Source organism: Sus scrofa, chromosome 14 (assembly GCF_000003025.6).
Source record: "Sus scrofa isolate TJ Tabasco breed Duroc chromosome 14, Sscrofa11.1, whole genome shotgun sequence".
Taxonomy (NCBI): domain Eukaryota; kingdom Metazoa; phylum Chordata; class Mammalia; order Artiodactyla; family Suidae; genus Sus; species Sus scrofa.
This window is the reverse complement of record NC_010456.5, coordinates 7,344,788-7,372,127: the sequence shown is the minus strand read 5'-3', so window position 1 is coordinate 7,372,127 and position 27,340 is coordinate 7,344,788. Positions and strand designations below refer to the sequence as shown.

The window sequence follows — 27,340 nt, the reverse complement described above, 5'->3', positions numbered from 1 at the left end:
CTGGATTCCCTTCTCTTACCCATTTCCCAGCCCTTCAATCATCCTGTGAGCAGGACCTAACCTCAAGCTTCCGGATACTGGATTCCTACCAGCAGGGTGCCAAGTGTGTGGGTATAGAGCAAGATGGGCCTGCCCCAAGTGGGGCTCCCCTTCTTGGCCCATTTGATTTCACGGGCCAATCAATTCCTAGCGGTTCTGTTTCCCCAGGGATTTAATTCAAGAATCTACAGGAAAGGGAAATCCTGAAGAAAGGCTGAAGTGGCTTCCTCCGGCTTGTCTGACTGCAGGAGCAGTAAAGAGAATGTGAAAGACAGATGATGGACCTGGAATTACCAGAAGAGGCAAGCTGGTGAAGGGGGAGGTCACTGGTGACCTGAAATCAGACTCAGGGATCACGGCCCCTGTGACCTTCATTGAGTGTCTGTTCCAGTCAGGTACCTGGCTACTGCGAGGCTAAAACCAAGCCTCTGACCCAGAAGCCTGGCCCTAGGACAGAGCTGCCAAGTGAGTTTGGAAGCAGTAATAACCATACATTTTGTCAGTGAGGGGGGGTAAGAGCAGAAGGTGAGAGTGGGCAAAAGGCCATAGTCAGAGAACCGGAGGTAGCTCTGGAGAGGCTCCGGTCCTGGGAAGGAACTTGGGTTCAAGAAGTACTCTGAATTTTGGGAGCTTCCGTCCTGGCTCAGCGGTAACGAACCCGACTAGGATCCAGGAGGACTCAAGCTCGATCCCTTCCCTCGCTCAGTGGGTTAAGGGTCCACTGTTGCCAAGAGCTGTGGTGTAGGCTGGCAGCTGTAGCTCCCATTTGACCCTAGCCTGGGAACTTCCAAATACCGCGGGTGTGTAAGACAAAAGAAGTACTCTGAATTTCCAGGTTCGGAGAAACTCTGGGCGTAATTTGCCGCCTCAGAGAAAAAAGGCAGCTTTCTACACTGCCAGGCACTGATTGCACAACAGCCAGCCTAAGACTAGGCGGGGCCATCTGCTGCGCACCGTCATTCCGAACCCCCGAGAGCAGCGCGCGTGGGAATAGACAGCCGGCGCTCCACGAAAGACACTGCCTACATCGTATTTCCGGCGGTTCTGCGGGCGTTCACCACGCGGCAGCCCGGACAGCGAGTTCTCCCGGATCGCGGCGGGAAGCGCAGACCTCCGGAGTCCCGGAAGGGCGCACACCCAGCCCCCGGCCATGGCTCCGGGACCCCATCTTCCTCGTCGTCTTGAGTGTCGTGCTGTGGGTGAGTCCCCGCCGCGGGCCCTAGCTCGAAGAAGGCGTGCCTGGTGGCCGAGAGGGAGCGAAGAGTAGGGGAATCGCGGATATGAGACTTGGGGACATGCCCGGGCAAATCCCGGCGTGGTCCGAGGGAGGTCGGGCTGTGAGTCGGCGGGGAGGGGGCGGAGCCTGCGTGGCCCTGCCCCGCCCTCTCCTTTCCTTACTCCTCACCCCTTTTCTCCCCTCCTTTTCCTCCCCTCCTCTCTTCCCTTCTCCTTCTTTTGTATGCTTGTTTAATTTTTTTTTTTTTTTTTTTTTTTTTGTCTTTTCCAGGGCCGCACCCGTGGCATATGGAGGTTCCCAGGCTAGGGGTCTAATCGGAGCTGTAACCGCTGGTCTACACCACAGCCACAGCAACACTGGTTCCGAGCCTCGTCTGCAACCTACACCACAGCTCATGGCAACGCGGGATCCTTAACCACTGAGCGAGGCCAGGGATTGAACCTGCAACCTCATGGTTCCTAGTCAGATTCGCTAAGCACTGAGCCACGACGGGAACTCTCCTGTTTAAATTCTTAAAAGTGCTCGCTGCATCTCTTCTTCCCACGGATTTTAACAGAAAAGTAACTTTCCCACCCCTGCTCTCGTTCAGCACCCCTTCCGGGCTGCTGTGAGAAGAGCAGTTTGCCAAACGCCTGCTAAGCATTTTCTTACACAGCAACACACGGGCTTTACAAGGTAAACCATCAACAATTCTACAGCTGGCCCCAGGGGCTCTGTCTTTAGTTTCAGAAACAAGGATGTGAAACTCTTATTTTGACTTCCATTGATCAAACAAGTAAGGGCGTGCGTCCCAGAGAAACTCATCATAGAAATAAGTGCATACTTGGAATTGGTTTCTAGCTTGCTCTAGGCTCCAGCCAGTTTGCCCTTATATGTTACAAAAACAAACAGCAACAAACCCCACCACCACCCCCAACACACACACACACACCCCAAGGTTATCCTGAAGAAGTATTTGGCCTGGAAATAGCATTTCCTGTCATTCCTATTCAAATGCCTGTAAAAGTGTGCTAACACTTTAGACAACCACCTTGAACATTTAGGGGAGGTGAGATAATTAGAGTTTACAGATGAGAAACTACTAATAAAAGGAGATAGCAGAGAGAGGCATAAAACCTCACCATCCTTGGCTCTCACCCCCTTGGTTGTGATGGTAGCTGGTAGTAATTGTGAGGACTGTGACATCTTTTGTTGTCTGATATGTTAGGCAGAACTTTCTTTTTCAAGGGGGACAGAAGGGACTTTCTCAAAATTGCGAAACTATTTAATGGCTGCCCTGAGCTAGGAGGCAAGAGGCTTTACTGTTAATCTAGCTGTCTTTTTACTCCTGAAACAACCACCCAAATCCACACAAACCTCAGAAGTCTGATCTCAGACCACAGAAAAACCCTAGAGACAAGTCTGACATAGCTGACAAGTCACAGCAGTGGCAAGGCGGTGGAATGTAAGACCATGGAATGCAAGACCTCAGGTTGTATTGTTGGCCTGGAGGATGTCATTTTTAAATTTTTTTGCTACTGTTGATTTATGATTTTATTATGGTTGTCGGTTTCTGCTGTGCAGCAAAGTGATTGGAGGATGCAGTTTTGATCAAAATCCACACACACTGTGGGTAATGGTCATCTTCCTCCAGCATGCACTTCAGTACAGCACTGACCACGTGCCAAGCTGTCTTCCAAGCACTATCTGCACATATGAACTCGTTTTATTTTCACAGCAACCAGACAATGTAGGAACCCTTACTGTCCTTGTTTTTAGCTGAACTGTGTAAGACACAGAGAGCTCAGGAGCAGCCTCTCTGGCTTCTGCTGTCTAGTCACCAGGCCTGCCCAAGGCCAGCACAAGGTCATTCCTAGAAGGCTTTCCTTGTGATATCATTCAGTGCAACCCCCTACCTCAAGAATGATCAACAGGAAGTTCCCATTGTGGCTCAAGGGTTAAGAACCCGACTAGTATCCAGGAGGATGCAGGTTTGATCCCTGGCCTTGCTGAGTAGGTTAAGGATCCCACATTGCCATGCGCTGGATCCTTAACCTACTGGTGTAGGTTGCAGATGAGGCTCAGATCCCACGTTGCTGTGGCTGTGGTGTAGGCCTGCAACTACCTCTCCAATTCAACCCCTAGCCTAGGAAGTTCCATATACCGTGGGTGCGGGCCTAAAAGGCCAAAAAAAAAAAAAGAATGATAAATATGTTTACAGGCTGTCGACTAAAAAAAAATATATGCACAACCTAACAGATGAGAGTTATGTTTTATTCGGTGGACAAAACTGAAGACTTGAGCCCAGGGGGCAGCATATCAGGTAACCCTGAGAAAACTGTTCTGAGAAGGCAAAGGGGGAGCTTGGGTATTTTAGGAGTTTTATAACAAAAGGCAGGTGGTAGGAACAAAAGAGTACTGTTAATAAAAGACCAGACCAATATCTCAGTTAAGGAATTTAGTGCTTCTCTGTGCCTGGGTGGAGGCAAAGGTCTGGGCTCACTGAAGCCATCTCTGTGACATGCACCTCAGCTACTAGGGCCAGTATCCTTTTCACATCGCGATGCATCGAAAGTGTCAGGAATCCGAAAGGCTGCTAGATGTCAAGTATTCTCAGTTTCCTTCCTGTGTTATAGGGAAACCACCCTGGTAACTGGTAGTAACTGCGAGGACACTGTGACATCCTTTCTTTACTGATAGGATAGGCAGTATTTTCTTTCTTTCTCTCTCTCTCTCTCTTTTTTTTTTTTTTTTTCCTTTTTAGGGCTGCAGCTGCAGCAAAGGGAAGTTCCCAGGCTAGAGGCTGAATCAGAGATGCTGCTGCCAGCTTATGCCACAGCCCAGCAACATGGGATCTGAGCCTCATCTTCACCTACACCATAGCTCATGGCAATGCCAGATCCTTAACCCACTGATTGAGGCCAGGGATTGAAGCTGCATCCTCCTGGGCACTAGTTGGGTTCATAACCCTTGAGCCACATTGAGAACTCCCAGTGTTTTCTTTGTCCAGAGGAAGAGAAAGGGATTTCTCAGAATTGTGAAGCTATTTAATGGCTGCCCTAAACTAAGAGGCAGAAGGCTGTACTGTTATTCTAGCTTTTAACTCCTAAAACAACCACCCCACATCCACCAAAACCTCAGAAGAAGTCTGAAATCAGACCACAGAAAGACCCTGGAGACAAGTCTGGCATGGCTGACAAGTCACAGCTGGCTGCTCCAGTTAAGAGTAAAAAACAACTACTGTGTGAGATCACTTATACGTGCAATCTAAAAAAATACAACTAGTGACTAAAACAAAAAAAGCAGCAGCCTCACAGGTCACAGAGAAGAAACTAGTGGTACCAGTGGAGAAAAGGAAGGGGGAGGGGTCATATAGGTGTGGGGGAGGAAAGGGGGATTATATGAAATCCTGTGTGCGGAACTTAAAAATTGTGAAGCACTACAGAATTTAAAGAAAAAACGGTGCAGCTTTTATGGTGTGCCACCCTGGGGAACAAAGAGCATGTGGTTTGGCTGACTGATTGAGGATATAGTAGGGAGAGTAGAGCTCAGGCCTGAGTCTAGAATTGGTCTAACAGTGCAGGGAAGTCTGGGAGAACAAGGGAAGGAAATCCCCTCTGCTGACTCATCTCTGGAGCAGGGCCCCTGAAGGCCCCCTGAAGGCCCCCAGGGTCCCTGCCGCCCCTGGCGCTGTCAGCTCTGCCTCACAGTCCCTCAGGCTCTTTTCACCTTGGCGACCTTGGGAATCTCTGTGTCTCTGCCTCAGCTCCCTGTGGGTGGAAAGGAGAACAAAGGAAGGAAGTCCCCACTCATGACTCATCTCTGGGAGGTGCAGCTCCCAGGCCTGAGGAAAGGAAGGGCCAGGTCATGTCCCCGATGCCCCCACAGGCCCCTCACAGGGCTGCTCAGCAAGCTCTAGATGTGCCTCCCCTGAGCGAGTGGGTGGCCTGGGTTCTAAGATGCCTGCACTGGCGCTGGTATGATGTCCTCATTCTGCTCTAAGAGGGTTTTTATGTGAATGGTGGGAAATATGACCTGCAAGTTGGGGATAGAACGGAGGTAGCTGAATGTCATGCTCAGGGATGGCCCAGATCCATCGGCACCATGCAGTCAATTTCAACTTTTCACTTGCTATTTGCAAAGCTGGTTTTTTTTTTTTCCATTTAGAATTTTAATGCATATGAGTAACTTTAACTTCCAGGTTCACATGACAATAAGCAAAAGTGACATACAGTGCAGGCAAACAGTTCATTTATAACTTAGCTTTGTTTGTTTGTTTGTTTGTTTTTTCCAAAGATCAGTTCCTAAAAAATGTTTGTTTTTGTTTGTTTTTTTGTTTTTTCCAAAGATCAGTTCCTTAAAAATGGACGACATATGAATAAAGAAAATAGGTCTGAAAGGTGAGGATTTCAAAGAGTAGATCTCTTCATTCTTCAAACTGCTGACCCCATGAGGACAGGCACCGCACCTCTGCTTCCTGCTTGGCCTCTGTTCCTGGAGGGGAGCACATTCGGGCCTTTCACTTGGAGAAGCTACTGGTCAGGCCTATCTCCTCCTCTTCCTGCGGTAGTGCTTCAATGGGAATCACGTTGGGCGGGGTGTCCAGGCTCTGGAGAGACAGAAGCTCTGATTCGTTAACCACTGAGCCACGACCGGAACTCCCAAAGGTCTTTTTTTTAAAGCACCATTTATAGGGTTCAAAGTGTCAATTAATCAGGAAGACATCTTTTTTGTGTGTGTCTTTTTGTCTTTTAGGGCCGCACCCGCATCACATGGAGGTTCCCAGGCTAGGTAGGGGTCTAATGGGAGCTGTAGATGCCAGCCTACACCACAGCCTCAGCAATACCAGATCCGAGCTGCATCTGCGAACTACACCACAGCTCACTGCAGTGCCAGATCCTTAACCCACTGATCGAGGCCAGGGATCGAGCCTGCAACCTCATGGTTCCTAGTCAGATTCAACTTCACTGCGTCATGACAAGAACTCCAGGAAGACATCTTAATCTTATGTGCCAAATATTATGTGCCTAATAATAGAGTTTTAAAATACGTGAAGCAAAAATGGATGAAATTAAAGGACAATCAGAGACCTCTTGTGGCAAACAGGTTAAGGATCTGGCATTGTCACTGCAGCAGCTCAGGTACTGCTGTGGTGTGGATTTGATCCTTGGCCTGAGAATCAGTCTTTCTTTCTTCTTTCTTTCTTCCTTCCTCTTCCTTCCTTCCTTCTTTCTTCCTTTCTTTCTTTCTTTCTTCCTTCCTTCCTTCCTTCCTTCCTTTCTTTCTTTTTCTTTCTTTTTAGTTTTACTGAAGTATAGTTAATTTACAAGGCTGTGATATTTTCTGCTGCACAAAAAAGTGACCCAGTGATACATATACACATATCCATTCTCTCTCAGATTCATTTCCCACATAGATTATCACAGAATTCTGTGCCATACAGCAGGTCCCATTGGCCAATCATTCTGTACCCTTCAGTGTATGCCAAACCCTCAGCCAATCCTAAACCCCCAGTCCATCCCTACCCCCAAACCCCACTGTCCCCTTTGGTAATTGTAAGTCTTCCAAAGTCTGTGAGTCTATTTCTGTTCTGCAAATGAGTTCATTATATCATTTTTTTAAAAAGATTCCACATATAGGTGATATCATATGATGTTTGTCTTTCATTGTCTAACTTCACGTAGTATGATAGCTTCTAGGTCCATCCATGTTGCTGTAAATGGCATTATTTCACTCTTATTTATGGCTGCGTAATATTCCATTGTATATATGTACCACATCTTCTTTATCGATTCTCCTATTGATGGACCTTTAGGTTGCTTCCATTAATTGGCTATTATAAATAGTGCTGCAGTGAACAATGGGGTGCACATATCTTTTCAAATAAGGATTTTCTCTGGATACGACGCCCTGGAGTGGGATTGCTGGATTGTATGGTAGTTCTATTTTCAGTTTTTTAAGGAACCTCCATGCTGTTTTCAATAGTGTTTGCCCCAATGCACATTCCCACCAACAGTGTAAGAGAGTTCCCTTTTCTCCACATCCTCTCCAGCACTTATTATTTGTAGTCTTTGGGGGCAACAAGGGTGAATATGATGCCAGCTGAGTTGGGTCAGGACTTTCAGAGAAGAACCTTGAAGGCACACACACATGGCCTCATCATGACTTTTGTCTGTTGAAATAACAATTTGTCTCTCTAGGCCCTTCTTGCTGACAAAATATTAAAAATGTATCTTTTTTTTTTTTTTTGGTCTTTTTGCCTTTTCTAGGGCCACTCCTGTGGCATAAGGAGGTTCCAAGGCTAGGGGTCTAATCCAGCCCATGCCAGAGCCACAGCAACGCGGGATCCGAGCTGTGTCTGCAACCTACACCACGGCTCATGGCAACTCCAGATCCTTAACCCACTGAGCAAGGCCAGGGATGGAACCTGCAACCTCATGGTTCCTAGTCAGATGTGTTAACCACTGCGCCACGACAGGAACTCCAAAGATGTATTTTTTAGGTATAATACATTCAGGACTCAATAAGTATAAAAATGCATATAACTGAGGCTGAGGCTGAATTCGATGCAGATATTTGATGATTTCAAGATGTTTGAAAACTTTCTGTGGGCCACTGACAGGATCATGGGCCCTCAACTGCAGCCTGTTGTGCCCCAAGGTGTGGGAAGCAGGAAGCAGATGCACAAGGAGGGGCCTCTGTAGCCTCAGGAGACCCCACTGGTACAGGGAAGCTTGGAGGGGAGTAGGGGTTCCATCGGAAGCGGGGAGAGAAAGGGGACAAAGACACTCAGGCCTCCTGTGGGTTGGGAACCCCCAAGGCTCCCATGTCGCACCCAGGGCTGCGCTTCTGGCACAACGTCGGGATCCCTTCCTCCTGAAGAGGGTTCGGCCGGCATTGACACTCTGTATCTCTAGTTGGGGGTCGTGGAGTCCTCTCCTCTTCATCTGGAGGAGACCAAGATAAGGCTTTGGTGATGTGTGTCCCTGGGGTCTCCCTAAATCCTTCCTTAGCACCCACTCGCCCTCACCTTCAGCGCAAATCGATTTACAAAGTAATTTGAGGGCCAGTTTCACTGCAACCCCCATAAAGGACAACCGCCATTCAGACGTCATTTGTACTCAGAATCTTTTTTTTTTTTTTTTTTTCTTGTCGTTTTGGGGCTGCGCCTGCAGCATATGGAGGTTCCCAGGCTAGGGGTCGAATCGGAGCTGTAGCCGCCGGCCTACACCACAGCCACAGCCACAGCCACACCAGATCTGCGCTACGTCTACGACCTACACTACCACAGCTCCCGGCAACGCCGGATCCTTTAACCCACTAGGCGAGGCCAGGGATCAAACCTGTGTCCTTGTGCATGCTAGTCAGATTCATTTCTGCGGAGCCACGACGGGAACTCTCTTTTGTATTTTTCTTTTTTTTAAAAGTCTACAATGCATTACTTCAGGACTGGCGGGACAAATATTCCAGATCACGAGGTCCGTGGCAAGGGGGTAGGGATAAGGGTATAGTGAGAGACCCGGGATAAGGAAGGGCTCTTGGGTGACTTCCCGAAATCCTAGGCCTGCTGGGTGGGCCTTAAGACCTGGAGGCTGGGAGAAGCCGAGCACCCACCAAGAGCACAGAGCCCAGGGCTAAGAGGAGCCTGACCCAGAACCTGACCCTCAGCTACTGGGGCCGGTATCCTGTGTTTTCACATCCCCAGGAACTGAAAGTGGCAGTAATGTGCCGGGCTGCTAGATGGCAAGTATTCTCAGTTTCCTGCCTGAGTTATAAGGAAACCCCCTGGTAGCTGGTAGTAACTGTGACAGCCTTTGTTTACTGATAGGATAGGCAGTACTTTCCTTCTCTCTCTCTTGTCTTCTTCGGGCCACACAGCAGCATAGGGAAGTTCCCAGGCTAGAGGTCAAATCGGAGCTGCAGAAGACTGTAGTCAGAGGAGCCAGCCAACTGGGTGGCTGACGACAGCCTCCTCCCCTGCATCTCTGACTCCTGCTCCCCCCATCACCTTCCCTCTGTGCTCACAGTGGTTTCTCTCCCATAGCAGGTCAAAATCTGTCCCAGACAATCCTGATCCCTAGGAGAATTCCAGAAAACGCATCCTCGGCCCATACTTGAATCATTCGCTATCCTCAAATGAACAAGGCTCTTTTACTCCTCCTCTGTGGACTCCTGGCCAAAAATGCTCTCGCTCTGCCACTTGAAAGTCTTCTTCTATCCTTTAAGGTTCAGCTCAGATGTACTCTGGTCCATAAAGCCCATGGGGAGAAAATGTCTCATGATTGTTTGCCAAAATCTTTCTGTATATGCCATGTATATATGCATAGGCATATCTATATGTTTTGACACAAAAGACATACTATGTAGTACACTCTTCCCAGTGTTTCTAATATATTTTAAATACGTTTTCCTTACTTTTTCAAAACTGATAATTTTACCCAGGCAGAATTTCGAATTGTTTCATAAGCTTCCTCTCCCCCCCCCCCGTAATCATTGAAATTGTTATTAAATCTACCTTAAGGTTTAAAAAGTAATCTGGAGAAAATGATTATTGTACGTATCCAGTGAACTTCTTCTAAAGAGAGCATTTCGCAAGCACAGTCATCCCTCGGTGTCCCCAGGAAACTGGTTCCAGGAGTCCCCACACAAGGTTGGGCCAGGGCTGGGGTTCCCAGCCGGCGGGGGTCATGCTGGGGCTGGGACAGAGGCAGGTCTGCACAGAACTGTTTACAGCGTTACGCAGGTGGATGAGGACAGACCCCGGCAGCGTGTTCTCATCTACAGAGAGAGCAGGGTATCCCCCGGAAAGCAAGGCCATCACCATAGGAAGAGTGGATCCCTGGAAGGAAGACGTTGGGCCAAGCAAAGCTCACCTCCATCCTGCATGTCCTGGTCTTCAGCAGAAAGCAGGGACCTGCATCACCTGGCTCCTGGGGGTTCGCTGGGAAAACCTCTTCCTGTACCCACTGCTGTCTTGAGCGTTCCGTTGTTGCTATCATTGTAACGACTTCCACTTACGTTTTCCCAAGAAAAGAAGTGTCCTGAAATTTGTGTATCAATTTGGGGAGGTCCCTTTGTGGCTCAGCGGTTAACGAGCCCGACTAGGATCCATGAGGATGCGGGTTCGACCCCTGGCCCTGCTCAGTGGGTTAAGGATCTGGCGTTGCCGTGAGTTGTGGTGTGGCTCTCAGACTCAGCTTGGATCCTGTGTTGCTGTGGCTCTGGCGTAGGCCGGCAGCTGTAGCTCTGATTAGACCCCTAGCCTGGGAACCTCCACATGCCTCAGATGCAACCCTAAAAAGCAAAAAGCCAAAAGCAACCAACCAAACAAAAGCATCCGTCTAAAGGAGATACACCAACATACTCAATCACGTACCTGACCATGAACTTTACACTTAACCTCTTCTGTGTGTACCTGCTTGCTTTTCTCTGCCATGTGGGCCCTGGTCCTGATCTACCTTGCTGCCGCTTTGAACGGGGGCTATTGCGTGCTGCCAACCTGTGGAGCCTTTAACAACGTTCAAAGGTATGTTTAAGGGAGAACAGGAAGGGTTTCTTATTTCGTTTTAAAAGTTGGGCACACTGTGTATCCCGGTGCCCAGTAGGAAGAGCAGCCAGCTCATCACACTCGTACTTTCCAGTTTGGAGCCCCTCCCATTCTTGCACATGTTCTAATGGTCCGTTACCGCGTGACTTTTGCCTTACATTTTCTTCTGATTTTAAAAGGATCCATGAGGTAAACACATCCTGAGATGACTGCCCATGAGCCGGGCCCTGTGTCATCCCACCCCTGGGTGTGGGCAGAATCTCTGACCTGCTTCACACCAAGAACACACTAAGGGGATAGGATGTCACTCCCTGACTGGGTCACATTCTGTGGCAGAGGGGCAGGATGCCACTCTCTTTCTCTCAGTTACACCCGCCCTCCACCATACCTCCAGTCAGATCTCGTCTCTCTCCACATACCGCCCATGTCACTTGCAGCGCCAGGGGGTGAGGTGAGGGGCACTCTCATCATACGCAGGATCATACGCTGGAAGATAAGCATCCTCCAGCTAGGCAACAGCGCGCAGGAGGACACCCCCAGCACCTACAGAGGCTCCTCCGATGCTCACCGCATGGCAGCCCCACGAGGGCCAGGGGTAGGGGCAGTGGGGGAACGCCGTTGTAGAAATATAAATGGCCCATTACTGCAGCCATCAGATAATACGCCAAGGTTCCTGTGAGAAATCTCTTTCTAACGTTGGGCTAGTGGGCTCTTGACTGTAGCTGAGGACCGGGAGGAATCTGTCCATGAAAATACGCCCCGAAGCGGTACCTGGGTGGCACACGAGGTCACCCAACTCAGTTACACCTGCCCCGGGAGAAGAAGGAACAGAGGCCACAACCACTGCTGTCCTCCCCTGTGGTTCGCTCTGGTAGTTTCACGCCTGCGGTTTCCTCTCTGTGTCCTTCCTCAAAATGGGAGAGTTCCACATCCAACTGGGCTTCTGAAAGCACAGTACCTTCCTTCACAGATGAGGTCCGAGAGCAGCCAGGTGGTACGTGACTGTCGTGTAAAGCCCATCGATGGGTGAACGGATAAAGCAATTGTGAGGTATATCATACATGTATTATATATGTATAATCACTATATATATCATATGTAACAATAAATACAATGCATATGATATGTCATATATCGCCTATATATATCACACAGACCATGGAACATCATTTCGCCATAAAAAGAGGGAAATCCTGCCATTTCACTGACGACATGGGGAGGCCTCGAGGGCATTATGCTGGTGAACTAAGTCAGGCAGAGAAAGACAATAAATATAATCCCTCTCATAGGTGAAAACTTAAAAAAAAAAAAATCAAGCTCACAGATATGGAGAACAGAGTCATGCCTGCCAGAAGTAGGGGGGAAGGGAGTTGGAGGAATGGATGAAGAGGGGCCAAAAGCAAAAAGAAAAGAAAACAGAACTGTATGTCACCTGCGAGTGAACAGGCTCAGAGACAGCGCCCTGACTGGGCTTTAGCCCCGGACTGGGGAGGATTTCTCTTGGCTGATGAGAAGGTTTCTCGCTTCCTCTTGGTTCTCAATGCCAGGGTAGGTGGTGAGGCTGGGGTTCCCGGAGACCTCCACCAGCCTGAGGCATCAGTCCATCCAACCTGCCTTGGATTCTCTCTGGCAGCTCCCCTCCATCGGACCACATTGACTCCCTGTCCCCTAGTCTGACTCTTACTAGAAGACCTGCCTCAAGCCACAGGGGTCAAGGGGCAGTGGGTAAATGTTTTAAATTTTTTTAATTCCAAAAAAAAAAAAAAAAAAAAAAAGCTTTCCTTAAGTCACAAAGGGATTCACTGGCTTAGGGGCAGTTAGAACCCAGAGCCCTCCAGTGGACATGTTGGCATTCTGGTCTACAATTTAAGAAAAGAAAAGAAAAGAAAAGAAAAAAAAAAAAATCAAAAGATCTGGTTGGGGGCGTGGCTATGGAGATGAGAGTGGGCAGAAGGCGGCCCTCAGAAGACAGGAGACTTATGAGCTGGTTGGGGGCGTGGCTATGGAGATGAGAGTGGGCAGAAGGCGGCCCTCAGAAGACAGGAGAGTTATGAGCTAGTGGGGCATTTGCGCTGGAAAGGGGCAGGGTCAGGACGCGCCCCCGGAAAGCAGATTTGGAATGTCACCTCAGCCCTGTGCCCACTTCCCAAAGGTGCAGACTGCCTTTTAATGAAAGCACGTCCCCAGGGCTTTGGCCGCCAGAGCCAGTAATTTCCGCTTTGGGCTGCAGGGTCGCTCTGAGGGACTCCGGGCCCCTCTCCTGATGTGACTAGTTAGAGGTGGTTAATGTTGTTTGTTTGTTTGTCTGCTTCCACGGCCTATGGAGGTTCCCAGGCTAGGGGTTGAATCGGAGCTGTAGCCTCCAGCCTACGCCAGAGGCACAGCCACGCGGGATCCGAGCCGCGTCTGAGACCTACACCGCAGCTCACGGCAACGCGGGATCGTTACCCCAGCGATCAAGGGCAGGGACCGAACCCGCAACCTCCTGGTTCCTCGTCGGATTCGTTAACCACTGCGCCACGACGGGGACTCCTAGAGGTGGTTCATGTTAACCGCACCGCTAGCGCCGGCTCACGCGCCCGCGCAAATGGCGCAATCTCGGCGTATAAAAGTAAGGGCAGGCTGTGTGATTAGACCATAACGTCCTGCCCGCGCACCCAGGAGGCAGCAAGTACGATCCGGCGCTGCAGGAAAGACGCTGTGGACTCCCGATGGCTCTACCGGCCGTCTGCCCGCATCGCGATCGAACGAGGAACTGGGGACCGAGCGCACCCACCGCCTCGGGCGCTCCGGCAGGGCGCGCCGCCAGCCCCCAGCCTTCGCGCCAGGACCTCAGGGCTCCCATCGTCGTGGTGTTGGTGCTGTCGGTGAGTCTCCGCTCGCGAAGTCGCGCTGGTTCGCCGGCCGGAGGGGGGGCGGGGCGGGGCACTAGTGAGTGACAGATCGCACTTCCTTTCGTTTCCCCTTCCCTCTCTCGGATCCTCCTCACTCGTTCTCTCTCAATCTTGCTCTCTCTGGGTTTAAATTCTAAAACGTGCCCTTTTTAAATAGATGAACTAGGGCGGTCCCTGGCCCCTCCCCCACCGTGGCCTTACGCTCCGTCGTAATATCCTTTACCCTGCAAGGATCGTCCAAGTTGGAAACGATCTTTAAAGTTACTTGCTGCTTGCGGCAATGTATGAGTGCTGTGTAGAAACCATAAATCGTCTCACGACCCGGACCAGATGCTCACCACTTCCTCTAGGAGGTGGTTTGGAGGCTCCGTGTAGGATTTATCACTGTTGGTGTTCATCCTCAAGATACTTACTATGGGAAGAAATCTGCACACTTCCATTTTCTCAGGTTGTGGCTTTTTTTTTTTTTTTTTCTTTTTCTTTTCTTTTTCTTTCTTTCTTCCTTCCTTCCTTCCTTCCTTCCTTCCTTTCTTTCTTCCTTCCTTCCTTCCTTCCTTACTTCCTTTCTTCCTTCCTGTCTTTCTTCTTTCTTACTTTCTTTTTTTTCTTTTCTTTTTTTTTTCTTTTTTTTGGCCTCCCCGTGGCGTATGGGGTTCCCGGGCCTGGGATCAGATCCCAGGCGCAACTGCAAACCACGCCGCAGTTGCAGTAACGCGGGATCTTCAAGCCACTGTGTCCGGGAAGGATCCCGCGAACCCGAGTCCCAAGACGCAGGGGATCCCGCTTTGCCACGGTGGGAACTCCTTGAGGTGCTTTTCGAAGTTTCTTGCATGTTTAAAAAAAAAAAAAAAAAAGGGCCAAACAGGGTTATAGGAATCATGAAAATGTCTGTTTTCATTGAGCAAATTACTGCTAAAATCAGAAAAGAAAGAACATTTTGAACTCACAGAGAAAATACAGACGTATTTATTTTTTAAATTTATTTTGAAGCGATTTGTACTTTTTGCCATTATAGTAGTGTTCTGTCAGTTATCTACTGTAAAGTGACCCAGTCACACATAGATCTATACCTTCTTTTTCTCACATTATCCTCCATCCTGCTCTGTCGCCAGTGACTAGCTCTGGTTCCCATTGCTATAGAGCAGGATCTCATTGCTTATCCCTTCTAAAGGCAATAGTTTGCATCTACTAACCCCAGATTCCCAGTCCATCCTACTCCCTCCCCCTCCCCTTGGCAGCCACAAGGCTGCTCTCCAAGTCCATGGTTCAGAATTCATTTTTTGACTATTGGTTTGAAATAGGTGGGATCCATGCTGAACACTGCTGCTGAGTGGTTCTGGGCGCCTGTAGGGCACTCACTGTCACGTATTCTTGTGGCCATCTGCACTGTCTATGGGGTATCTCCTTAGAAGTGGGGTTGCTGTGACAGTAGGCTAGATAAGTTTACACTTGTATTTAGATAACAATAAGCTGCCTCCAAAAGAAGGCTGGACCGTTTTCACTCACACCAAGAGTCCACAAGTGGGCCTGTTGCCCTACACCCTTGCTACCCTGAACTTTAATTCCTCTCTGGCCTGAGAAGTAAAAATGGGGCACCGTAGTGCTGTGGGTGTGATTCCTCAGGGCCAGGAGGGATTTTCAAGGATCTATGAGATTACTGAGACTGGGAGTGGAAGACCAGGAGACCCTAGATGAGGCAGCAGGGGTGAGGGCAAATATACAAACAGTGAAAGAACTGAAAGAAAAATCTTCTACAGATGTCTTCCGAAAACCTAGGAGTTCTTCAGTAGTGTGTAAGGCTAGAAGAAATTCAGTACCTAAACATGACAAAAGCATTTGAAAAGAAGAAAAATGCTTTTCAATTATCTTCCTAAAAAGAAAAGCAAAAAAACGCCTTAAGAAAACAAATAGTACACTCAATTCGGGGATATTTAAAGAAGAAAACCTATCCTGACCAAGTGGGGTTAATCGCATGAATGTGTGTTGGATTAACATCTGAAAATGCATCCATGATTTTCTGCTCTATTAGCACTGCAAAGAAGGAAAACTGTATGAACAGCTTAGCAGGTGCAGAGAAGGCATTTGACAACATTTAACCCCTTTCCACCATAAAACCTCTCTTTACATCAGGGTAGATGGCAACTTCCTCCATCTAGTAAAAGCCACTTCCTCTCCCAGTCACACAGGAGATGAGGTTAACCTAGGAAAGGGGGCGAGGGAATGTTGTGCAGTAATGTTATCTCCTCTCCTCTAGTTAGAGGATTTGAGTTTCACGAGTGTCGGCATTTTCTTAAAGCTTTGAATGGTACCCTTTAGAGCTGTGCATTTCCTTCTTTGTCAATCTTAAAACTGAAAACCCTGGAAGGAAGTATTGAGCTCTGGTTACCCACATAATGCTGAAGTTTTAAGAGCTGAAGACATCTGAATTTCACCTCAAAATAAGGCACTTAGGAGAATGGACAGAGGGATGGATAGAGAAAGAAAAATGTGATAAAGCAAATATGGCAAAATTCGAATGTAGGTGGTGAGTGGATGAGAGGTCACTGTACAGGTGGTTACAGACGTTGTTGGATGCCTGGAAAGATCCACAGGAACACATTGAGGGAGAGAGTGTATGAGAGGAGAACCAGGGAAGACAGGAGTGAATAGGCCTGTGAGGTCAGGAAAAGGAGATTCCAAAGGGATTCAGAGGAGGCCCCGCCTGGGGACAGGACAACTTAGGGAACACACATGAGCTTAGCTGTCCCCAAACACTTGACAGGCTTTTATGAGAAGAGGGCTGTCTTTTTTCTTTCTTCCTTCTTTCTTTCTTTTTTTTTTTTTTTTTTTTTTTTTTTTTTTCTTTCTTTTTTTTTTCTTTCTTTTTTTTTTTGGTCTTTTCGCCTTTTCTAGGGCTGCTCCTGCGGCCTATGGAGGTTCCCAGGCTAGGGGTCTCATCGGAGCTGTAGCCACCGGCCCACGCCAGAGCCACAGCAACGCAGATCCTTAACCCACTGAGCAAGGCCAGGGATGGAACCTGCAACCTCATGGCTCCTAGCTGGATTCAGTAACCACTGAGCCACTACGGGAACTCCGAAGATGGGCTCTCTTTTATCTTGTTTAAAGTCAGGCAGGTTGAACTGGGTTCCACATAAGCTGTTGCCATGTTAGCTTTTTCTTTTTTTTCCCCTTCATTTCACTTTCTCCTTCAAATCACTCCCAGGTTAAAGCAAAGTTGCAAAAACTATACAAAAACCTTTTTCTTTTTTCCCGAATCATTTGAGAAATCGCTCCTGACATGATAGACCCCATGACCGCGTACTTGCGTGTGTGTCTTTCCTACAAGCGAGGACAGTCTCCCCCCAAACCCACAGCACAGCTTTCAACATCAGAACCTGAACTTCGACACGTTCGTCCTCATCGAAGCCTCAGAGTCCATTCAGCTTTGTCCAGCTAGCCCCATTTTGTCATTTTTAGCCCAGAGACCTTCGCCCCAAAGCCTGGGGTTCTATTTCCTCTTTTTGTGTGACTCTTTGGTATGTTGTGGGACACTGACAGGCTCCTCTTGGTGACAGCCGCTCAGGTTAAAACCGGAAGTTCCTTAAAGTGTGATTCTGGATCAGGATTTTGAAAACGTGTACTTCTGCTAGAACCCCCATCTGTAAACGTGTGCGCATGCGTGTGTGTGTGTGTGTGTGTGTGTGTGTGTGTGTGTGTGTGTGTCAGGGGTGGGGGGAGGCTGAGGGAGAGTATTCGTGCGTGCGGTCAAATAGAAGAACTAAAGACAGCAAGACAGGGGCTGTTTTCTCTAATCAAAGGGATACCTGTGGTTTCTGCATTCTTAGCGAAACGTTTTTGTCTATACTTTCTGGAATCAAGGGATTTTCTTTTACTCTAAGAGAAAAGCGTACCGGGGGAAAAAAAGTTCAGTGTTCAGGTACTTGCTGGCACCAAAGACCAGGGGACAAACTTGCATAGAAAAAAAAGGAGAGTTCGGAGCTGGAAGAAAGGTTCCAGTTCTGTTTCATTGTGTGGGCGGTGGTCAAGGGACTGTGGGATGGATCCTAGGAGGACAAGAGTCTGGAAGCCACTCACGCCGGTCCCTGCTTTGTCCTCATAGGTCACAGCTGCCTCAGGCATGCCCACAGGGCAGGGACGATTTCACCAGCAAATGGCTGCCCCAGAGGCAGGGAGTCTTGGCCGCTGGAAGTGTCCACCAGGTACATCCGAAGACTGATCTCCAGCCCTTACCCCACCCTTGTCCCCATGTCCTTTTGGTTTTCAGATCTCTGCAGGTATTCAACGGACGTCTTCTTTGTGCCAGGCACTGTGCTGGGAGGGCATGAGCGTGGTCCCCAGACAGAGGGATGCTCATGATAGTGAGAGAGATGCAGTAGGAACCCCGAGGATACCTGAGTGATGGGGGGTGGGGCAGAGACAGAGTTAGTGAGGCCTCCTGGGGATGGCGACTTCCAGGCTGAGAGCCACTGTCCAGTGCCCCTGAGACGGCCCCCAGGGGGCAGGGCTGGGCTTGTTTAAGCAAAACTAGGGGCCAGCTGGTGTAAGTGGAGGGTAAAGAGGACACAAGGGCAGGCAGGGGCTGATCACAGACCCTGAGCGCTGTGAAGGGAGCAGGGGTTTTGTTTTTTAGTAAGGCATTCACCGCAGTAAAAATCTCCATGTTTTATACGGATTACATTTGAAGTGACACTCTGTTAGAACTTCTGAGCTTAAGAAAATACATTGTTAAAATTAGGTTGACCTCTTTCTTTTTACTCTTTAATGTGCCACCTGTGGCTGTGACTTTCACGTGTGGCTCGTCAGTGTATTGCTGTTGGCAGTACTGGTCTAAGGTCTGTGGTAGATGTCAACTCAATAGATTGAGGCCAAGTCCGGCGTTGCTTCGTGGAAACGAATCTGACGAGGACCCATGAGGATGCAGGTTGGAACCCTGGCCCTGCTCAGTGGGTTAAGGATCTGGCGTTGCCGTGAGCTGTGGTGTAGGTTGCAGACACGGCTCAGATCTGACGTGGCTGTGGCTGCGGTGTAGGCTGGTGGCCACAGCTCCGATTTGACCCCGAGCCTGGGAACCTCCACATGCTGAGGGTGTGGCTCTACAAAGACAAAAAAAAAAAAAACAAACAAAAGATGAAGGCCAGTCAAGAAGGGTTCCCTGTGTGGATTCCACTGATGGGTGAAAGAGGCATCCCGGCCACACTGCCAGCCTCTGGGAATCCTGTGGGGACTTCCTCTGCAGCTTTTCCCTTCCTTTTCAGGGTTCCATGTGGAGGACGCCAGTGGAGAGTGTGTCCGGTGCACAGACGGAGTGGATTACACCAGTCATCCAAACACCCTCTTTTCTTGCTTACGCTGCACGGTTTGCAAATCAGGTACAGGACCCGTGGTCCCCCGAGCCTTCAGTGAGGGTGCTGGGTGATGATGAGATGGGGTGCGAATGGGTCAGGGAGGCAGAAACCCGATTTCCAGCCCAGCTAGGTCTCCTCCCATCCTCCCTTCCTCCCATCCTGGGCTCAGCCTCCCTGGGCCTTCAGGACCTGAGGTCCTCTGGCCTTGCCCTGAGGACTGGGTGTTGAGCCCTGACCCAGGTGTTCCTCGCCCTCCAGGGCGTCTCAGATTACACCCCACCTTACCCCATCGCTTGCTCCGGATGTGTGACTGAAAACACGTTTCTTCCCAATCCTGAGCGTGGGGGGGTTTGGGTGGCGAAGAAGGGTTGAGGGTCACTCGAGGGACGCACATCGCCAACCCTGATCCTTTGTCTTCAGGTGAAGAAGAGAAGACCCCTTGCACAGCAACTGCGGACACAGGGTGTGAGTGCAAACCTGGAACTTTCCGTGAAGAAAACTCCCCCGAGTTCTGCCAGAAGTGCCACACCAGGTGAGACGCAGGAGCCCAGGCGGTTTCCAGCAGCTCAAGGGAACTGTCCCAGAGCCTGCAAGCAGCCCCTCCCTGCCCCCCGCACCTTCCCAAACCTCCTCAGCACCGTTCCCCTTCAGCCGGCTCACTGCTTAAGGTTCCCGACACTGTCCGTGGCCCAGGAGAAGCTGTAGCTTCTTCTGATAGCAGAGGGAAGAAAATGAGTAGAATGCAGCCAAGCTTACATTCATCTGTGACAATGCCGTCGTAAAAAGGGAATTTTCCTCGTTTTGGGGCAGGAAAGGGCCCACGAACACAAAGGTGCCCACAGGCGAGTCCTAATGAGATGGGGCACCCAGCTCCTTCGAGGTTCCTTCCTGTAAAGCTCTGAGCCAGCCCAGCGGGCCTCACACCCAGCCCTGGTTCCCCAAGAAGACCCGAATCTTCCCTCTCTGGGGACTCAGGGGCCAGCAGTCCTGCGCTCTTCTCTGGCGCTCCAGTGTGGGCTGTGGCTGGTAGGAAGGGTCAGCAGGTGGAGGACAAGAGGGTCCTTGTGTGAAAGGGCGACTGGCGGGGGAGGCTCAGCTTGTGCCCGAGCCCTTCTGACCCTTGACCTGGATGAGGTTGCCCCTCCCCCGGGCTCCCGCTGCAGCCAGGGAGGCCCAGGGCAGGCCTTGCAGAGAAGGCCCAGCTCCTGGAGTTCCCGTCGTGGCGCAGTGGTTAACGAATCCGACTAGGAACCATGAGATTGCGGGTTCGGTCCCTGTCCTTGCTCAGTGGGTTAAGGATCCGGCGTTGCCGTGAGCTGTGGTGTAGGTTGCAGACGCAGGTCGGATCCCGCGTTGCTGTGGCTGTGGCGTAGGCTGGTGGCTACAGCTCCGATTCGACCCCTAGCCTGGGAACCTCCATATGCCGCGGGAGCGGCCCAAGAAATAGCACAACAACAACAACAAAACAAAGACAAAAGAAAAAAAAAAGAAGGCCCAGCTGCTGAAGAAGGGGCAGCTCTGAACACTCAGCAGGAGCCCTGGGGGCTGAAGTGCCCAAGCTCTGATCCTTCTTGCAGCCAACAAGGCGGGTGAGGGGACCCGGCCCTGCAGACAGGAGAGCCTGTTCCTCCGCCACTGGCCTGTCAGGGACGCTGGGCGGGAGGTGCTTCCCTCTTTCTCCTCATCTGGCCAGCTTTCCCTGATGGATCCTCTGTGTCTGTACCCAGGTGCCCTGATGGGATGGTCATGGCCACGCCGTGTACCCCCTCGAGTGACCTCAAGTGTGTGCATCAAGAGTCAGGTACCCGGGCCAGTGGGGAGGCCCTGGATCCTGGAGAGCCAGTGACCACGAACCTGCAACCGCCCACCGCTTCCTCTCCCTCCTCAAGCAATTCACAACTGGTGGCTAAAATTGCAGCTTCTTGTTTAGTTGTCCTTTTTCTGGTGGTGAGCGCATGCTTGATCTACAAGTACAAAGTTCAAGGTGAGGTACCAGGATGGAAGGGGGAGGCACGGGCCCCTCCTCCGTCTCCCCAGTCTTCCTGGTGCCCTGGCCTGGCTCTGATCTTGGTCCCCAGGATCCCTCTGCACCTCCCACCTCCCCTGCTCCTGCGAGGGCCAGGATCACCTCAGTCCCACATCTCAGCTGATGGTCCCCTGGTCCCCATGGCCACGGAGAAAGGGGCCAGGTCAGCTCTTCATGCCTTCAGGGCCCCCAGCCACGGCAGAGAGGTGGTCAGCACCTCGCTTGGGTGACAAGAGTCAGGAGGGTTTATACAGCAGAACCCAGCAGAGATTTGATGTATGTTTCCTTTTACTTCATTTCCCCCCATCTCTCTTCTCCGTCCCTGAGGGTTCCCCAGAGTTGGAATGGGCCCGTCCTTGTCCCCAGGCCTGGGGCTCCTTGTTCAGTATCTGTCCTGTCCCTGGGGAGGGAGGTGCTGTAAGGGGACTCTCCCCCCTGCTCAAGCGGCTGCTGCTTCTCTTCCAGGTTGTGGACTGCACCGCAAATTCATGGACAAAGTGAGTTGGTTTCTCCAGGACCTGGTGGCCTCAGGCCCTCAGCAACGGCTTCCCACCCACCCCAGGGCCCCGGGTGGACACAGTGCCCAGTTTGTCCTGTGCTATGGTCCCTGGCTCTGTCAAGTGGGGTGGGGGCTCTGGGCTGACTGTAGGGGCGCCATTGGTCTGTTGAGAGCAGCCCTAAGGCGGGTTGGCAGGGCTGCTGCTGTGCTTCTTAGTGCTTGCAAGACACCCTCACCTCCTAACCCTAGATGGACCCTGGGGCTTGGGGTTGTCCAGCAGGGGTGCTGAGCCCCCCCTTAGCACAGCACCAGGGTCCTGGGGCCATCGGCAGAGCCATGGATGTGCTGAGTCTGCACCCACCTGGGGGGCACAGCATGGGAGTATGTAGGGAGGCAGAACCCGCCGTGTCCCCGCAGCTGCTGCGAGGATCTGTCGGTATGGACGCCTGAGTCAGCTCTTTGCCCTCCCAAGGTCCTTTTCTGGCGATCACATCCCTCAAGAAGGCCTGAGGCGCTGGACAATGCCCGCAACAACACCCTGAGCAATAGAGACGGCCTGTCCTCTCCAGTCTCTGATCAGGAGGTAGAAGACCCTGAGCAGGTGGAGCCCACGGGAGTACAGTCCTCAGGGGAAGCAGAACATCTACTGGTGAGTGTGATGCCCTCGCCCTTCGACTTGCCCAGGGCTGTGGGGGCCACAGGGAAAGGCTGATGCTGGTCCCGTCTCCTATCCCATGGGGAAGGGGTGAAGGAGGGCCGTCAGGGTCATGGAGGGGGAGCCCCCCTGCTGTAGTAGACTGTCAGCTCTTAGGCTACTTGTCCTCTGTCCTGTTCCCACGATGGGACCACCCAGATATTTCTAAATAGATATTCTGTATTTCTCTTATGAAAAGAGCTAGCATTTCAAGTCAAGGGGTTTCTATAGCTCACCTAGATGTGTATTTTTCTTTGGTAAATGTCGCCTGTTTCTTGTGGAGGCTGTATCTTTGTATGGCACGTGTTCTGTTACCTTGTATGTTTATCCATCTCTTGTAATTCTCTATGTAATTTATTGTCTGCTACAATTTGAAACAGTCATCCATCCGTAGGATCGTACAATCACATTAGTAGTAGTAGCAGTAGTAGCAATAGCCGTGGCATTGTGGAACCCTCAAAGTTTTGTAAGACTATAATCATATAGAAAATAATGACTGTTTTGTCTGCTCCCTTTAAAGATCTGAATTGTTTTTGTTGTGCTTACAGCCGCAGAGACCAGAAGTTCAGAACGATGTTTGCTTAGCGCTTACATTGTTTTGACGAATTTCAAATAACGGCACTGTTGCTTACATTGATGCTTAGCGCAGGGGGGTATTTTTTGGTCTTGACTGGACTTGTTGGGGAGGCCTCCAGAGTGGCCACTAAGAATGATACTGGCTCTTTTGGAGATGTGCAATCTTATCACTATGAGTCTAGGCTCCTGTTCGGAGGTGTTTTTTGTTTGTTGGTTGGTTTGCTTGTCTTTTCTAGGGCCACACCCTAGGCATATGGAGGTTCCCAGGCTAGGGGTCTAACTGGAGCTGTAGCTGCCAGGCTACACCACCGCCACGCCAGATCCTTAACCCTCGAGCAAGGCCAGGGATTGAACCCGCTGCCTCATGGTTCCTACCTAGCCGGATTCGTTTCTGCTGCGCCACGACGGGAACTCCTGAGGTGTTTTTAAAACACAGAATCGGAATTTAAATTTACCAAGTGAGGAGTTCCCGTCGTGGCGCAGTGGTTATCGAATCCACCGAGGAACCATGAGGTTGGGGGTTCGGTCCCTGCCCTTGCTCAGTGGGTTAACGATCCGGGGTTGCCATGAGCTGTGGTGTAGGTTGCAGACTCGGCTCGGATCCCGCGTTGCTGTGGCTCTGGCATAGGCTGGTGGCTACAGCTCCGATTAGACCCCTAGCCTGGGAAGCTCCATATGCCGCGGGAGCGGCCCAAGAAATAGCAAAATAAATAAATAAATAAATAAATAAATTTCCCAAGTGGTTTTTCAGCGTCCGTGGGGAATATGTGATCATTTCATGCCCTTCTTTAGACTACCGATATGGTACAGTATTGTTGATCAAAGCAGCCGCATACGCATGGAGTAACCCTCTACCTTAGACTTTCCCAAGTGCCCTTTTAAATAGTCTTCATCTGAGTCACGTCAAGCGGGGAGGGAGTGCCTGTCTCCCGAGGCGGTGGGTGGGAAAGGACTAGAAGGGGCAGAAGGGACTGCGTGGCGGTGGGAACGGTCCCTGTCTTGATTGAGGGACGGCGGCTCGGCTGCATAAGGTCGTCGAAGCTGGAGCAGACACGTAGGACGTGAGCCCTACCGCAGGGAGCCTGTCCCTCCACGAGCACACGAGCCTGGGAGCTGCTCAGGGTGGCAGGTTGCTCTCGTCTCTGTAGAGACCCGGGAGGACGGGTGGCTGCCCGGGTCACACAGCGAATCCGGGACCCCTGACGAAGACCGAGACCTTTCTCCACTGCGTGTTACAGGAACCGGCAGCAGCTGAAGGGTCTCGGGTGCGAAGACGGCTCCTGGTTCCTGCGGACGGTGGAGACCCCACAGAATGTGAGTGTTTTTCCCTGGACCATGGACTAGGAGTGGAGGGAAGCGCGACAGCGTCTTCACTGCGTCCCCACAGCTGTGAGGGCAGCTGAGACCGGGGATGGCTTGTGCCTGGGCCATCCAGACTCTAAAGGCCTCAGAGCCAGGTCTGCCCACTCTGAGGCACCTCAGGGGCTGTGCCGTCCAGCAGGGCACCCACTGGCCCCAGGAGGCTGTGGGGCAGCTGACCTGTGGCCAAATTCGATCCCGTATCTCAAAGAATTGGTAGAAAACAGGAATGTAATAGGTCCCATCAACAATTTTTGACCATTATTACATTTTGAGATGAACGTTTTGGAATGTATTGAGTCCGTGCCATATTTTATGGAAATTAGTATAACTTGTTAACATTTTACGTTTTCCAGCGTAGCTGTGAGAGAATATGAACTTCCTTCAGCGGCCACCTTAGGTACCTATGCACGGTGGTGTGCACTGCGTTGCACACGCTTGCCCTGCATCCCCAGTCCCGCGAGGCGGGCGGCCTCGGCTCCACCTCACATGTTAGCGTCTGTTTGTCCCCATCCAGCTCAGGGAGGCCGAGCTGAGTGTGAAGCCAGAGACCTTCCAAGCTCCAGGCCTTGCTGGGTCCCCAGTGCCGAGGTGGCAGCTGGGGCCCTGAGTCTCACGAGAGGGGCAGGTGCCACCCTGAGTCTCACGAGAGGGGCAGGTGGCCCCCTCTGCCTCCTGCCACTACTGCCTTCTCCCTCCATGACGTCCGTTTCCCCTCCCCGGTGGGCCCTTCTCCCTCACTTAGGACAGGATTCTCTGGTGACCTTGACTCCCTACGGTGTCCTGGGGACATAGGGGGCCCAGGCAGTGTGTGGCCCGATGTCTCTGTGGCTGGGAAGCAGGTCAGGGATGCAGAGCAGCAGCTGCCTCAGCAGGGGGAGCTCTTCAGGTCCCGCCCTGGGGTCCAGGCCTGCCCGAGGGTCCTCTGCCCTTTCTGAAGCTGGTCCCAACCTTCTCTCTGTGACTTTCCCCCAACCTAGGCTTGAGGCAGTTCTTTGATGACTTTTCCAACATCGTGCCTTGTGATTGCTGGGACAAACTCATGAGAAAGATGGACCTCACCCAAAATGACATCCTTCAGAGCAGAGATCGCGCTCGGAACACCGGGGATGCCTTGTATGAGATGCTGGAGACCTGGGTCCGCCGCAAAGGGCGGGAGGCCTCAGTCAACGACCTCCTCGATGCCTTGGAAGCACTGGGGCAAAGATACGCAAAGGAGAAAATTGAGGACACGCTGGTGGGCTCAAGAAAGTTCGTCTTCAAAGAAGGTGAAGCTGGTGCTGCTGTGTCCTGAGTGTTTGAGGACCTCATCTTCCAGTTCTGGACACGTTTTTTATCCAAATGGACTTGCTCTTTTTACTCTCATGTATTACAATAGAATCTATGTTTTGTTGGGGAGGGGGTGTAATCTGTAATACTGTTTGTTGTATGACTTTCTGCTATTTATTGTTTTTTGCGGTTTTTTTGCTGTCTTAGGACCGCACCTAAGGCCTGTGGAGGTTCCCAGGCTAGGGGTCGAATCGGAGCTGTAGCCGCTGGCCTACGCCAGAGCCACAGCCACTTGGGATCTGAGCTGCATCTGCGACCTACACCACAGCTCACGGCAGCGCCGGATCCTTAACCCACTGAGTGAGGCCGGGGGTCGAACCCGCAACCTCATGGATCCTAAGTCAGGTTCATTAACCACTGAGCCACAAAGGGAACTCCTGCTTCTATGTTTTTTATATGTATTTATAGTAGCCTAGAAAAGATTCTGTGAAATAACACTGGGTTGTTTACATGGGTTGCCTTTTTGAGAGGTGCGAAGCCACAATGATTGGGTGTCACAAGTAATGGCAGAAGAGAGCCCAGCACCGCTGTGGGGAGCACTGGAGGAATCCACTCTCCTTCAAAGGCAGTCTCGCACTCTTGGATACCTGGTGACCTCTGTGGTGCCCACTCTTTTATACCTGAAAATCTCATAGGTGTGTGACTATTTCTTTTATTTACCGGTGGGCGTTTACAAGTCAGCAGAGCGTGACGAGACGTGGCATCCCTGCACAGCCCTGTGTCTGGTGTCTGTGAGCTGGGCTGTCAGGCGTGGGCCTCCGCCGGTTCTTCGTTGGACCTCGGTGCTGAGGGTGGGATGCAGGTTGGGTGCAGATGTTAAGTGACATGGGCGTCTTGCGTCTGATCTTGTTAGTGAAGCTTCGGCTCCCTCTGGGTTCCCGGGAGGGAGGGGAGGGATCTGGTCCCAGTGTCTGCCGTGGTCTCAGGGAGGAAGTGCAGTTGGTGGTGGTGGACTGTGTTCAGTGTGGGCTGACTCGGCACTAGATGGGCACTCGCGGTCCGGGTGCTCTGATCTGAGCCTCAGAACTGCCTTTTGCGGTCTGAGTTGGCTACTCGGGCATCTCAACCTCTTCGTAAGCTTTGGCCTCCTGCAGAAACAGACTCACACAGACATGCCAATTCCTAAACACTGTAGGCATTGGCCTAAAATGGCTGATGTGTTGGGGTTCTGTCCTTTCATTCCTTTTTTTTGTTTGTTTGTTTGTTTTAAAGCCTTCCATTAAAACCCTTCTTTGTAGGCGTCCAGTTACTGCAGGATGATCTTATGGAGGAAGGGCCACTCAGGAGTTGTGGTCTTTTCCGTCTCAAGACTCTGTGTGTTGCCTTCCCCAAAGCTGATGTGGCCAAAGATGGAATTGCCTGACATTTAGGCACGTTCAGGGTATGGTGTCGGGAGTCAACTGGAGTGTTTTGGAAGGGCTGCCCCCCATGGTCCTGCTGTTATAAGCAAGCCCTCTGGCCCCTTCTTTCCGGATATCTGGCCCTTCTCTCAGAGGATTTCTGTGAGTGCCCTTCTAAAGTATTAGTCTTATCAGTGTTTGTCATATCCCTTCACATATTTATTGTGTCTTTTACCAGTGAAAACCTTCTAGAGATATGAAGTTGTTTCCTTTATTGCTTCGTGTCAGTGCACGGGAAGTTTTATTTAAAAGTTTTATTTAAAGGTTGGGTTCTGTGCATGTTTCCTCTCCATGGGAAGATCCCTTTTAAGAATTTCTTGGAAACCTTAGACAATGAAAGAAAAGCCACTGGGCACAAAATACCATGTCCTTATGAATTTGTGACCAAATTAAACATGCAATTCTGTATTTAAAAA

General features: G+C 50.8%; 1 protein-coding gene across 1 annotated transcript; it reads left to right on the top strand.

Moving 5' to 3' along the window:
* Positions 1,042–27,340, top strand: LOC100737977 (tumor necrosis factor receptor superfamily member 10B-like). Its single transcript, XM_021073208.1, has 10 exons — positions 1,042–1,238; positions 13,464–13,669; positions 17,796–17,895; positions 18,952–19,065; positions 19,462–19,573; positions 20,769–21,025; positions 21,533–21,564; positions 22,039–22,215; positions 24,075–24,150; positions 25,176–27,340. Exons 1-10 carry the CDS (start codon positions 1,190–1,192, stop codon positions 25,487–25,489), a joined length of 1,437 nt encoding a protein of 478 aa, XP_020928867.1. The 5' UTR covers positions 1,042–1,189; the 3' UTR covers positions 25,490–27,340.

Coding starts and splice junctions, on each gene's coding strand:
- LOC100737977 (XM_021073208.1), top strand. CDS start 1,190: ATGGCTCCGGGACCCCATCTTCCTCGTCGTCTTGAGTGTCGTGCTGTG. Junction 19,574..20,768: donor TGCCAGAAGTGCCACACCAG/GTGAGACGCAGG, acceptor GTCTGTACCCAG/GTGCCCTGATGGGATGGTCA. Junction 21,565..22,038: donor ACCGCAAATTCATGGACAAA/GTGAGTTGGTTT, acceptor TGCCCTCCCAAG/GTCCTTTTCTGGCGATCACA.